Genomic DNA, 13185 nt, shown 5'->3' with positions numbered 1-13185 from the left:
GAAATCGGCGAGCAACAGAAGCAGAGTGCTATTCGCTCGAAGAAGCTCATTTCGAATGGAGTCGCGGTGTAACAGAGCCGCCATCGCCTCTGTGAACGGCGAGTTCCAAAGTGTATAGGAGTCAGAAGCCTCGGAAGATACAGCGGGATATCGATGTGCTGCGTCCTTGAGAGACACAAGGAGAGCAATAGTCGCCTCGCCATCGAAGAAGGTGGGATCACCAGTTCCTCCCAAGACTAGGTGTAAAAGCCAGTATGAGACTGTGGCACCACATAATGCACAGGAGAGAGTGTACATACCACATATTATCTTGTACAACACTATAGCGGCCGTGATGTTGCTCCTGTAGCTGGATTCAGGGGAGAGCAGATACAGCAGCGTGTCTTTCGTTCTACTTCGTATATCAGGTGCCTCTGGTTCTATTTGAGCTACGCTCCATAAAGCCGAGGTCGCTCGGTCAACAGAGACATCGTCGTGTGTCGCCTGCAGCGTGACATGAAAGACATCACAATCCCGCAGTACTAATCCTGTGGAGGTCTTTCTGGGAGATTTCACCACTTTGCTATCAAACGCACGAGATAGAGTAGACTGGAATGGAGAAATCATCGGATGTAAGCACCCATCAACGAACGTCCAAAGGATGATAAGACCAGTAAGCGCGACGAGAGCCGTGGAGATGAGACCTGCGGCCAAAACGGGTGTCGATCGTGGTGAAAGAGCGAGCCAACCGGAGATTAGTGTGTCGAGCAAGCCAACGAGAAATAAGATGACTGATACGATCAAAAGTTGTGGGAGCGTCTCGATCATGGGTCCAAGCCGCTGCTCTGCTGTTTCCCACCGGGAGTACAAGTCGGTGAGCTTTTTGTGGGCTGAGATTTGATATGATCGAGTGAGCATTGTGAGATAACTGCGACATGCGACCGCCAGAGAGGCGATAGAAACCTACAATATATGTGAGAATAGCGCAATTTTGTCCTTGAATATCAACTTACGCTAAGGACGAGGGATACAGACCAGTATAGGTTTGTCCTGACGTTCACAGCATCCGGTTCAAAAGGTTTAGGAGGCGGAAGAGAAAGCGGAGACGCATTGCTGCGGCCGAGTAGAACGATGACGTCTGTGAGGTTCACCAGCAGCTCATTTGTGCGTAGGCCTGCATCAGGAGTCAGACCATTTGTTGCCTGGATGTAGAATGAAGTTACTATAGCAGAAAAGAGTGCGATCTGTAGGACCATACAGGGTCAACGGTTGAACATCGGTTGAATGCCACTGACTTACAAAAATGAGAAGCGTATCCAAGCTGCTTCGCCAGCGATCAACGGCAGGGACGATGGTATTTTCCATGGTAGACGTTAGCAGTGGGTTCCATGCATTCGAACTGCTGGCAGTGACCTCTGGTATGGGTTGCCGCGAAACATCTGCGGATGTTGTGTGGTCGACGTGTCAATTCAAGTAAACCTGTGAGGAAGATTTCCACCCACCCGAAGCAGACTGCCTGTGATCTATGTGCGACATCACTTTGTGCAGGCTCATTATGGAGGCTAAGAGATGTGAGGTTCAGTGGCCATTCAGCGGTCTTTAGCTGCCACAAACTTCGGGGAATGTAATAACTGACCTACGACGGCGTCTTGTTTTTCTAGCATTTGACGCAACACCTGTGTCTGGGTTTCAAGCAATGTAGAAAGAGTGGTGATCCTGACAGGTATGTCAGGCACCTTCTCAAGGAGTAGTCCGTATGGAGAATTCTGGAGGTGCTTACGACGTCAATTCTGAGGGTACTTCAAGTTCGCCAGGATCATCATATGTGTTTTCTTCGGAAGTGGTGGGAATTCCTCCATTTACAGGCATGGAGAACATTGCGTATGCACTGAGTCTCTGTTTGGTTTAGTGCAGAAGGGGCTCGACCGCCAGAGAGGGTGCCGCGTCAAATATCCTGACTTTTCGCAAGAGGGTTCCGAGCTATTTCGACTTGCTGTTGATGGCGACCGGCAACCTCCGCGTCTCGTGATTGTGAGTACCGGCACTCACCTATTGCGGGCTGGTTCAAACTCCGCTGTGCCGCGTCTCGCTTACTGCCGTAGCCGAGTGGCTGCAGGCTGTCACTTACTGAACATGCAACACAACAAAGGCACCAATGTGCATAGTGACACTCAATATAGCTACACATAAAATCATCTAAAATACTTTTCTTTAGTTTGGTCGCGACAGAATTTTCTAATTTCAGCCTGAACGAGCTACACGACGGAGCACACAATCATATCAAATCACTCGAGGAGAGTGAAAAAAATCTGTCGCGACCAAATGAAGTGAATGCACGTAAAATAATATCCCAGAATTTATGAGATTTAAAGGTGGGTGTACCTTGCCCTAGACGCTCACTGGTCTCGTACATAGGTGCCACCCAGCCAAATCGGTGAGTCTTACTGTGGCCCGCGTCGAAATGGCATACGGCTTGCCCGGCAGCTTTCAAAGTCCGCCAATTTGCAATGGACATGGCGCTCGGTGGGAACGCCGGTACTCAGTGATTGGCCCAGGGTGTCCCAAGGACCAGGGCAGAGGCCATCGTCATCGCGACCAAGGTCCGCGACAGTGACAATGCTGGATTCGACAGAAACCACGAAAGGACTCGGAGTCGAACAGCCAGGACGACTATGCTTATAGGACGTACACTTCTTGGGTAATCAAATCTCTCTTACACACATAATCCAAATACACGTTGGTACACCTTCATTCAACCCTCCGAATCTCTCCTACATCGTCAAATTGATACAGCCTATCTTGTCCATCATTCCCGCCACACCCAATGTTGAAATGATAGCACATATTCTCACCCGATAACACCACCATCACCCATCCCCTCCCATCCCAGCCACTCGTAACTCCATCCGAACACACCAGATCCGTTGTCTCCTTTCTTATGGTAAGGTAACAAACTTCTATGCTTTCCTGGTTGGTCATGAAGAGCATTCAGAGCAGCCATGTCGCTCTCTTCTAGGTGGACGATCTGTCAGACCGATGCATATATCAAGGGTGTGAGCGGTAAAACACGGTCAGTGCGAGGTTTTGAAGGTAGAGAGGAGCACGGCACGTACAGTGATATTAGCCTTCATACGGCCTTCGTTCTCGCTCTTTGGTATCACGACGGTCCCACGTTGAATACCCCAGTTGAGAAGGATCTGGGCGGGTGTGGCCCCATACTTCTCAGCGAGCGACACGACGATCGAGTCTCCCAAAAGCAGTGGTGGTGCTTCGGGCGAGCTACCTGCGGTGGCCGGTGGTTGGCCTGAATGCACATCCAGAATATAACAGAGCAGGATACAGAGGAAGAAGTCGTCATGAGGAAGTTTATATGGAAGGTATCAAAGAAAATACGCACCCAATGGCGAATATGCCGTCAATATAATCCCCTTCTGCTCGCAGTACTCCTTCAACGCCGTCTGTGGCAAATAAGGGTGTAATTCCACCTGGTTCGTTGCGGGGATGACCGTCACCCTCTCATCCGCAACTAACTGAGTAAAAGTCTTGATGCTGAAGTTGGAGACACCGATAGAGCGAAGCTGAGACTTGTGCGTCTGTAGGAGGGATTGCATGGAGAGCCAGGTATCGATTATAGTTGGGCTGGAGGTGGGTGGGAGCACTTTGCCTAATGGATCGTGCACGAGGTCGGATAAAGGATGTCAGTGGGGAAACCCTGGTGTAATAGAAATGAAGTGTATACCGTCAACGATGGCAACAGGCCAGTGCATAAGATACATGTCGATATAACCGCAGTCGAGCTTGGCTAGTGATGCCTGAAATCCTTCAACAACTTTATCGTGAGCTGCATTCCTATGCCGTTGCCGCCCGGATAGAACATAATCAGTACCATTGAGGGCGTCGACGGTGTCGAGAGGTCGCAACATACGAGAGTTTGGTCGTGATATAGAGCTGCTCCCTGGGTATCCCAGATTCTTTGATAGCCTTCCCGACCATCTCTTCGTTCCCTGGGTGCAGATGTCAAACTCATGACGCACAGAGTAGAGGCACGAATGAGCCATGTACCATAGCCTGCGGCCTATACAGTTCAACAAGGGCCCGTGAATACTTCAAATTACAAAAACACACATAAGAGGCTGCAAACTCACAGTATCGATATGCCTGTAACCCAACTAGAGCACATAGCATCGATACCACATCAGGGGTTCAAGATTCATCACCCAATAGCATCAGCGACTCCGAGGTACGCCAACCAGAAAAGCAAGTACGACGAACCTTCAAAGCTTTCTCGACCATCCTCCCCACCCTCTCTCCACCACCAACCTCTCCCATCCAACAACCCATTCCTACAGCTGGCATCTTCGTTCCGTCATTCAAGGGCAGATACGGTACAACACCAATGCTTGCGCTCGTCATTGTCGTTTGGGTTGTCTAGATCCTTGTGAAGGTGATAGATGATACCAGTGGGCGAAAGGCCCTAACTCGGAGCCTGAGAATTCAAGAGGAGAGAAAGAGCTGAGTAAAAACAAGGAATTGGTAGACGCGTCATGTAATCTTTTCTGTCCGCACGGGACCGGATCCACGCCAGATATAGCACATCATAGTCCCTGAGCAGATATTCAAGTCTTTATGGTGTAGCGAAGTCCAAAGCAATGGTAAAGGGAAAGGTTTCTGGCAAGCTGTAGTCAAATTGAACGTGTTCAACTTAGCCGCGGTCGGGGGCCACAAGCAAGTGTGGCGTCAAAGTTCAGTAGCCTCAGTACTAGCGCCAGCTGCTTCTGCGGCCCTTAGGCTCGAAGACAAGTTTGGTGTAGGACTCTTATCATTGGTATTTATACAGCACTCTACAAGGGTGATCTGCTGCTAATACGAACACACTCGTCGTACCAGGCCCTCGCCGCCCTCACCAAACTCTGCGATCTCAAGAACTGACGAATCGTTTGACTCAAGAAATCACACCACCTTCCTGCATCCCTTCCCATCCTAACATCTCGTAACTCCACCCAAACACGCCAGGCCCCCACTCTCCCGTCCTATGTATGTATCCCAACAAGCTCCTGTGCTTGCCCGGTTGTCGGTGTAGAACGTCTAGCTGCGCGATATCGGATTCGGAGAGATAAATGATCTAAAAGTGCATATATAAATATATGTGCAGAGTTCGAAGGGCAGTCAAGGCCGGACGAGCAAGTGACCGTGATGTTTGGAGAAATTGATTGAATGGTGAGAGGGTACAACGTACGGTGATATTTGCCTTCAACCGCCCTTCGTTCTCGCTCTTCGGAATCACAGCCGTTCCGTGCTGGAGGCCCCAGCCCAGGAGAATCTGGGCCGGCGTAGTATGATACTGCGCCGCTAGGGACAGGACAGCTGAGTCTGTCAGTAGATTGGGTGGTGCCCCCACGCTCGAAGAAGAGGGCGGTTGACCTATGAGTAAGAGATGTGAGTCATTCAATCAAAATGCATGCATAAATGAGTGGATAGACCAAGCGGCGAATAAGCTGTCACTGCTATTCCCTTTTCGCTACACCATTTCTTCAACTCATCGTTCGGAAGATACGGATGGCATTCCACCTGATTGACCGCCGGAAGTACAGTTACCCTTGCATCACTGAGCAACTCGTTGAGCGTCTTGATGCTGAAATTCGACACTCCGATGGATCGAATTCGAGATCTGTGCGTGAGCAAGAGCGATTGCATAGACAACCATGTGTCGATGATGGTCGGCGATGAATAAGGCGGGAGCACGCGGCCGGAGGGGTTGAAGGATGGTGCGGAGGCGGAGTCTGTCTAGGAGGGAATATTGTTAGGTATGATATAGGAGACAAATACGGGCCGTACCGTCCACGACAGCTTGAGGCCAGTGCATGAGATACATATCAATATATCCACAGTCCAGCTTCGCAAGTGACTCCTCGAAGGCTTCGAGGACACGGTGGTGGGATGAGTTCCTGTTTACGCCACACCACTTAGTTTGGGCCACACACACTTCTTGCAACAGGATAAGTGAAGCCGGGCAAGAGAATGAAGATCTGACGATGTGAGGACACCTACCCAAGCTTGGTGGTGATATAAAGTTGCTCTCTCGGAACACCGGAAATTTTGATGGCCTCGCCGAGCATATTCTCATTCCCTGGCACGAATCAGAGTGTGAGTCTCGACGCGCTTCTTGGCATGTATGATCAAACGAACCGTATCCTGCAGCCTGTCCCATGTATTACTCAATTCTGCGCCACATAATGTAGCCCAAAGTAGAAGATACTCACAGTGTCGAAATGCCTATAGCCCAACTACACCACACAAAGCAAACGCAGATTAAGCAGTCCAAAAGATGAGCACCAGCGGCGGCACAAAATCACAACGATACGCACATCTAGGGCCTTGGTGACCATTTCTTTCACCCTCTCCCCGCCACCCACCTCTCCCATCCAACATCCTAACCCAATAACTGGCATCTTCGTTCCATCGTTCAAAGTCAGAAACGAAATCTTGGATATAACTGCACTTGTCATGGTTGCCTCGAGTATCTAGGAACAAGTTGTATGTCGTTCGAGAGTCACGAAGAAAGGATATATTGATGCCGGGCTAAGACGAGACAATTATTCCCAGCCTACTCATACAACGACTGTCTTGTATGAGGTCAGCATTTAGAGACTACCCAGAAGAAGTAACCGAGTCGCATCATATGGTGTTGCTAAAGACACTGATTAGTGTTCTGCTTCCTGGGCCGTGTGATCGTGCGAGACTTCGTCCAGATGTACGAGATGCCATGAAACAAAAACGATACTTGAACTAGTTGAATGCTGTGGAAGTCGGAGACACCAGGGTTTGACCAGGGTAGTTGAACTAGGTCGACGCCGTGCTACTAGCAGGACAGCCACGCGATCTCCACGTTTACTGGCGTGAGACCGATAGCGCGCTAATTAATGACCTCCTCTTACTTACCGGGTTCCAGCATCGGTGAGTGTACGACTGACGTCGGGCATGGAATCGTGGATATCGAAAATCCCTGATGTACGGTTGTGCTCTTACTTTTCTGCTTTCATTAGTTACCGTCAATTTTTGTCACGGGCGAATCAATGAAGAGGACACCGCGATTCAGATCGTCGAGGACTCTGAACTGACTTACGACAGCTTACGACTATAAAGACTTGGACCATGAGGCGTTCCGCAGAGCGTTTGATCTGCGGTCCGTCCGCCACGACTGGGTCGCACGAATTTTACAGTGGCCATACCGGTACCATTAGTACCTGCCAGTTTTGGACCGACGCTGGACTGACGGGGAGCCAACGAGTGTCCTACTGTAACCTCTCCCGCGTCGTGGAGGCAAATACCCCCTGGATTTATGGAGGCTCGACGTCTTTGCGTTTGCCTGAGCCGGAGGCGAATGAAGGGAGCCCCGAAGAAAGAAAGATGGGAAGATCTAGAACGGTGGCTAGGACCCGGACCTGGGGACGAATGGGTAACTCCGCAGATGCACCGCCACTGACCGCGAACCGGCGGCCTAATCTGGCAACCTCTTTTTCATCTGATTCGACCGGGTCTCGGAAGGCAGTTTGAAATAGGGAGGCTATCGTCTCATATCATCTCTCCATATTCTTGCACCATCAAGGTCATTCACGCTCATGGACTCGGAACGCTGCTTTCAGACAGTGACTTACTTTCTTACAGATCGCAGTCGATTATGCAAGGCTCTGGATATTCGTAGTGCCTGGGGCCTCATTTGTTGAGCCTTTGAAGCCTTTCATCCGTACCTTTGTACGGTTTCAACAATGTACAGTCAACAGTCATTTGTAGTGAGCTACGGATTCACTTACACCCGCTTCATATCTTAATCATGACCTCGGTGAACAACTTATCCGACCTCCCGCATGCTTCGGCCTTGCTTGTCCTCCAAAACGTTCTACATGTCGCCCGTCCTCAGACAAGCTTACACACAGTTTTGAGCTTGTTCAGATTATCCGTTCACCAGTGTCCGCGTTGGTGCCAAAGGCTTATATACAGGCCCGGTCGAAGATGACAGCGATCTTGACCCGTTCACGTCTTTCTGCCTCTCGTCCCGCCCTTTCTGTCCTTTCGCGCTGACTGGTTCTTGCCACTCGCTACGTCCACCTGTCGGTATTTGACTGCGAGCCATCGCTTTGATCATCGAAATGCCTGCGGTTGCCTCAGGGTCGAATACGCCATACAATCTGTCCTCGCCTGCATCCTCGAGAACAGTGATCGAGACCCGTGCTCGCTCTCCACTCGACGACGAACTTGAGCGGGATGAGGCTCACTTCGAGAAGTACGGTGGCGATGATCCGGAGGACCCTCCTCTGCGAACATCTCAGTCATCTAACTCTGCAACGCACGAAGTTCCTTCATCGTCGCCAGCTTTTGGTAAAGGAAAGGAAGTTGATCCAAATCTTGTGGATTGGGATGGACCAAATGACCCCAAGAACCCGCAGAACTGGTCGAGAAGATATAAGTGGTTTGTTACTGTCTTTTGTTCGATTTTGACACTGAATGTGTACGTGTTATCCTTATGTTCCTCGTCATGGATTTGTTGAGTGACATATTAGCTGATGATATGGATTTTTGGGCCCCTACAACTTTACAGGACATTCGCGTCGTCGATGCCGTCGACGGCGACAGCGCTCATTCAGGCAGAGTTCGACATACCGACCGAGGTCTCATATTTGGTCACGTCCATATTTGTTCTGTAAGTCTCCCCAGGCCCGAACTCCCCAAGGCTTCATTTCTCTCATTTCCACACCCCTTCTGAATCATCTGACCCAAATGTATCCCTACAGTGGCTACGTTTTTGGACCACTTTTGTGGGGCCCAGGTTCCGAGCTCTTCGGCCGTAGACCCATCATGACCATAACTCTCTGCCTGTACACGATTTTCCACCTCGGTCAAGCCCTCGCCCCAAACATGGAGACCTTGCTTGTTACACGCTTCATCTCCGGCTTCTTCGCCTGCGCGCCACTCACTAATGGTGGAGGCTTGATAGCGGATATATGGGATCCCGTTGGTCGCGGGCCTTCGACTTCCATGTTTTCGACAATGGTGTTCTTGGGTCCGTGTTTTGGCCCTTTGGTGGGTGGATTGTAAGCACTCGTCTCCTATTGTATACGCCTGAGCGATATCTAGTAAATCTGGCGTCTAGCTAACGGGATTGCTTTATTTCACCGTTACAGTATTGTACAGAGCGGTGTCGGGTGGCGATGGGTGTTCTGGGTCGAGATGATCTTCGCAGGCTCTTGCGCATTGGCGAGCATCGTGCTCATGCCCGAGACCTACGCTCCCGTCATTCTTCTCCAGAAGGTACGTCTACAGTTACATCATTCTTGCCCTTACGACCGTAACATATAGTGCCAATACCGACTAATCTCTTCTAAACACAGGCCAAGCGCCTCCGCAAAGCGGACCCTGTAGCCAACAAGGACCTGTTCGCCGAAGCAGAGCGCGAAAAATGGACCGCCGCCGAACTTTGCCATCGCACGGTCCTCCGCCCCTTCAGTATGCTCCTCCAGGAGCCCATTCTAGTCCTCGTCACAATCTACCTGTCCGTCGTCTATGGTGTCATCTACGCCCTCTTCGAGGCTCTTCCCATCGTCTTCGTCGAACGCCACGGACTCACCACTTCTCAAGGCGGTCTTATCTTCATTGGTGTGGGACTTGGTTCGTGTGTCGGAGGAGCAGTCAACCAATACTTTTTGAGAGATTATCCCGAGCTGCTACATAAGTGGAGGGGCTTCACACCACCAGAGAAGAGGCTGCAGGGAGCAATGGTTGGTGCGCCGAGCCTGGTTATTGGCGCCTTTTGGCTAGGATGGACGGGTCAGTATGCTAGTGTGCCGTGGTATGTACCGGCGTTAGCGACGATCCCTTTGGGGACTGGTATAAGTCTGGTGTTCATCTCGTTCCTAGTACGTTCGTTAGCGAGTTCTCGTTACGATCGTATCATACTGACCCTCCCATCTACTTGAACAGAGCTATCTCATCGATACGTACCTGATGTATTCCGCATCTGCCTTCGCCGCCAACACCGTTTGTCGCTCGGTAGTAGGAGCCGCATTTCCTCTGTTCACAGTCCAACTGTACACAAACGTATGCCTTTTTCTCACTCACTCCTACTACATTCTTTTCCCGCCGAATTACTTACAATGATCGTTCCTCTATTTTTCTATATTATACAGCTCGGAATTAACTGGGCATCGACGCTCATCGGATTCATCGCACTGGTCATGGCGCCCATGCCATTCCTGTTTTACAAGTACGGCCCACGGATTCGCGGCGCCAGCAAGTTTGCTCCTTGCCTCGTATGTTTATGGTTATGCTCCCTCATGCTCGGGTCTGTACTTATCACTCCTGGAATATAGGACCTCAAAATTGCAAAAGAGATGGCAGCCGAACGTCAAGCGGACGCCGAGAAAGCCAATCACCAGCAGATAGTCTGATAATCCCGTAGATGCAAGATCGTACAGGACCCGCTTCCTCGTGTCCTACCCGTCTTCGCCTTTCGCCTTCCTCTCATCCATGCTTTCATCCTGCTTTCCTCCATTTTACGACCTAATAGGGACTTTGATAGATCACGGGTTTTTTCATGCCGACGATGCAAATTTAGACTTATGTTTGAACTTCACAGATTTCTCTCTACTTCTTTCTCGTCACGACCGTCCAGCACATCCTCCTTTTTTCTCACTCACTCCAATCCAGTGTCTGCTTACGATACCTACATGATCGCCGCCTTCTCCCTATTCCTCTCATCCTTCGCAGTGCTCCACCTTTCAGCTGCCTCCATCTCCACGCGTTCCTCCCTCACTACCCACCTCGTCCATCTGCAGGCCGTCATTCATCTTCATTCTCTGCTATCTCAGCATAGTTCTCCCTACATTTGTAGCCATAGAACACATCGAGCCCCCCACACGTCTTCACACTCTACCTCGGTTTAATGCAATGGATTCCGTTCAAACGATACAATCACTTGCCATAGGGTCGGCCGGAGTATAAGCGTGGAGGTCGAGCCCGTCATAATAAACGAAGAAGTATCATGAACATCGGTCAGCGCCGCTCTCCATAATCGTTAGACGAGCTGAAGTGTGATTATTAGAACTCCCAATGGCGAAGTAGTCAGGTTGGAATCGTGGCAACGCCAGCAAACGAAGGACTAGTTTGATGATCTGCTGAGTCTCTGGACTCGACTCATTAGAAACATAGCCAACAGACCAATGATATAAAATTCTTTTTCGTTCGAAACCTCGAGTACGTTAAAAATAAGTGGAAGTGGGTGATGGACCGGCGACGACAGAGCGAAAAAAAACCAATAATGAGTGGGTGCGTGGTGTATGATGACGACGACGACGAGATAGATAAACCAAAAGAGAATGAAATGGCAGTGCGAAGTATGGACGCCATTGAAAGATACAGGCCTGGTATAGGTCGAAGGGAGAATCCACCGAGAAAGTATCAGAAAATCAGAGGCGATCACCCTTCACCCTATCACCCCGAGAGTCCGTCTCGACGTCCACGTGCACCTTGACTCCGCCGTAGAGGTCTTCGTCTTGAGTCCCTCCGCTGGTAAGATTACCGAGAGGAATAGAAGACGAAACACCTTGCGTCGGATTCCGTGAACGGTTCATAGTAGGCGGACGAGGCCCGCTGAACGTGTTGCTTTCCAAGGCGTCCGATGGTGCACGAAGATTGAGGACGAGTCGGCAGCAAAGAACTTGTCCGAGGATGAGAGCCAGGAATGAATTGATGTTTTGAATGTTTGCGTTGCTATCGGAAGACGTTCTCAGGATAAGTTTTGCCGAGGACGAAAAAAGAGGAGTGGACACACCTTTGGAACATGAACGCAGCGTTTAAAACATTGACCGCGCTGACCGCCTGAAGGGGAATGGTGAGCGCCTTGACGAGTCTAGCATAAAATAATTAGACGTACCAAAAAGTAGAAGAGGCCTTCACGGATGAAGACTACCAGGAGTGGCGAACGAACGAGGGAATTGGTCTTAATGGCCTATAATCACACATTAGTGATCATCATAGAGGATTCAGATATTGAAGATGGAGGGAACAGCTGTGTTACCTTGAACAGAGTCAATCCTGTGCAGATCAAATCGAACAGCACCGGTGCCAGCCAGAAGCCCATAACGACATGCTATGCAAGAACATCAGGTCAGACCGAATCGTCTCTGTCAATTTGGACGGCAATAATGCATACCTTTCCGGGGGCATCGCTTGCAGTGCACGGCCCATCAAAGACAAGTACAGTTTGGTGTACTCCAGCGATGGACACATAGAGTAGGAACACCATTTCGCCGAGGAGCATCGAGACGAGCATGATACCGACCCATCTTGCTTTAGCCATGAAAGCCCAGGTACGAACGGCGAGGATGGCCTCTACGTAATACATAACATATCAACATCATCCCAGCGAGCCATGTCGAATGAGAACCAACCTGAACCCAATGTGGCCCACATACATGATGCGGCTATAATATAATGCCTGCAGAATCGAGATTGAGCCTAGCGGCCGAGTAACGTGAGAGGATAGTAACTTACAAGGCTTTGCATTGTTCCGTTGTAAAGTTTGCGTTGAAGAGCCACAAGTTGACGGAGAAACAAAGGAGACCATAGTATCGGGTCCACAGGTATAAGAATTTAACAAGTGTCCAGTTTCGCTTCCATATGCGCTCCCACTCCACTGGTGACAGGCCAATCTATCAACGAAAGATGCCAGAAAGTGATAGGGCGATAAAGGCGTACTTTTGAGACACGTTAGCCAGTCCCAAACGGCCACAGCGACCTATTTTCCTATTCGTAAGACGAAAATCAGCAGTCGGAGTAAATGACGGACCATGACCTGGCGGCGGAGCATCGTAAGTTAAAAGTCGCCGGCGTACAGACTGGCCACGGGTACATACCGAAGTGTAGACTTGGAGGACGTGAATCAGCCCCAAAGCCGTGGTAATTAACGATGCTGTAGCCTCGTCACCGCCGCTCACCGACTCCGCGGCAATCTGATTCACCGCTACCATGCCAGACATCTTGGAAAAAGCGACGAGATGAAGGTGGCGACCAAGGCGTGGTTGACGGTGTTCAAGGGACTATCGAGAACCTTGGGACGAATCGATGAGCAGAGAAAACGAACGTCGTCGCGAAAAGTAAGAATAGTTGCGCGGGGTTAGTTAAATGGGAGCTTGCACGATCGACAAGCCCTTC

The 13185-nt window shown here is 50.2% G+C and overlaps 5 protein-coding genes across 5 annotated transcripts; 1 reads left to right on the top strand and 4 right to left on the bottom strand.

The window, feature by feature from the left end:
• Positions 1 to 1146: 1146 nt before the first annotated feature.
• STEHIDRAFT_123539 (uncharacterized protein) lies at positions 1147 to 1896 on the bottom strand (the record flags this gene model as incomplete). The annotated part of the gene is made up of 5 exons (XM_007307019.1): positions 1760 to 1896; positions 1616 to 1695; positions 1482 to 1541; positions 1279 to 1418; positions 1147 to 1223 (listed from the first exon to the last, which is right to left on the bottom strand). Coding segments are annotated over exons 1-2 (169 nt in total), but the record flags the coding sequence as incomplete, so codon positions are not given.
• Positions 1897 to 2678: 782 nt separating this feature from the next.
• STEHIDRAFT_123538 (aldo/keto reductase) lies at positions 2679 to 4509 on the bottom strand. The gene is made up of 8 exons (XM_007307018.1): positions 4252 to 4509; positions 4125 to 4148; positions 4042 to 4054; positions 3905 to 3983; positions 3719 to 3828; positions 3377 to 3643; positions 3093 to 3283; positions 2679 to 3004 (listed from the first exon to the last, which is right to left on the bottom strand). Exons 1-8 carry the CDS (start codon positions 4390 to 4392, stop codon positions 2828 to 2830), a joined length of 1002 nt encoding a protein of 333 aa, XP_007307080.1. The 5' UTR covers positions 4393 to 4509; the 3' UTR covers positions 2679 to 2827.
• Positions 4510 to 4921: 412 nt separating this feature from the next.
• On the bottom strand, positions 4922 to 6428 carry STEHIDRAFT_159589 (Aldo/keto reductase; the record flags this gene model as incomplete). Its single annotated transcript, XM_007307017.1, has 8 exons — positions 4922 to 5101; positions 5216 to 5400; positions 5460 to 5759; positions 5815 to 5924; positions 6028 to 6106; positions 6166 to 6178; positions 6240 to 6263; positions 6345 to 6428. The coding sequence occupies 8 exons, from the start codon at positions 6426 to 6428 to the stop codon at positions 4922 to 4924; spliced, it is 975 nt and encodes a 324-aa protein (XP_007307079.1).
• A 1698-nt stretch (positions 6429 to 8126) lies between these two features.
• STEHIDRAFT_101052 (MFS polyamine transporter) lies at positions 8127 to 10692 on the top strand (the record flags this gene model as incomplete). The annotated part of the gene is made up of 8 exons (XM_007307016.1): positions 8127 to 8485; positions 8576 to 8677; positions 8769 to 9068; positions 9159 to 9285; positions 9366 to 9890; positions 9955 to 10071; positions 10161 to 10283; positions 10344 to 10692. 8 exons carry the CDS (start codon positions 8127 to 8129, stop codon positions 10419 to 10421), a joined length of 1731 nt encoding a protein of 576 aa, XP_007307078.1. The 3' UTR covers positions 10422 to 10692.
• Positions 10693 to 11438: 746 nt separating this feature from the next.
• On the bottom strand, positions 11439 to 13010 carry STEHIDRAFT_159587 (uncharacterized protein; the record flags this gene model as incomplete). The annotated part of the gene is made up of 10 exons (XM_007307015.1): positions 11439 to 11742; positions 11804 to 11850; positions 11906 to 11980; positions 12050 to 12121; positions 12185 to 12363; positions 12423 to 12469; positions 12526 to 12667; positions 12730 to 12769; positions 12821 to 12826; positions 12888 to 13010. The coding sequence occupies 10 exons, from the start codon at positions 13008 to 13010 to the stop codon at positions 11439 to 11441; spliced, it is 1035 nt and encodes a 344-aa protein (XP_007307077.1).
• Positions 13011 to 13185: the final 175 nt, after the last annotated feature.

The sequence above is a fragment of the Stereum hirsutum genome (genome assembly GCF_000264905.1).
Source record: "Stereum hirsutum FP-91666 SS1 unplaced genomic scaffold STEHIscaffold_12, whole genome shotgun sequence".
Lineage (NCBI taxonomy): Eukaryota > Fungi > Basidiomycota > Agaricomycetes > Russulales > Stereaceae > Stereum > Stereum hirsutum.
This window is presented reverse-complemented; position numbering and strand designations above follow the sequence as displayed.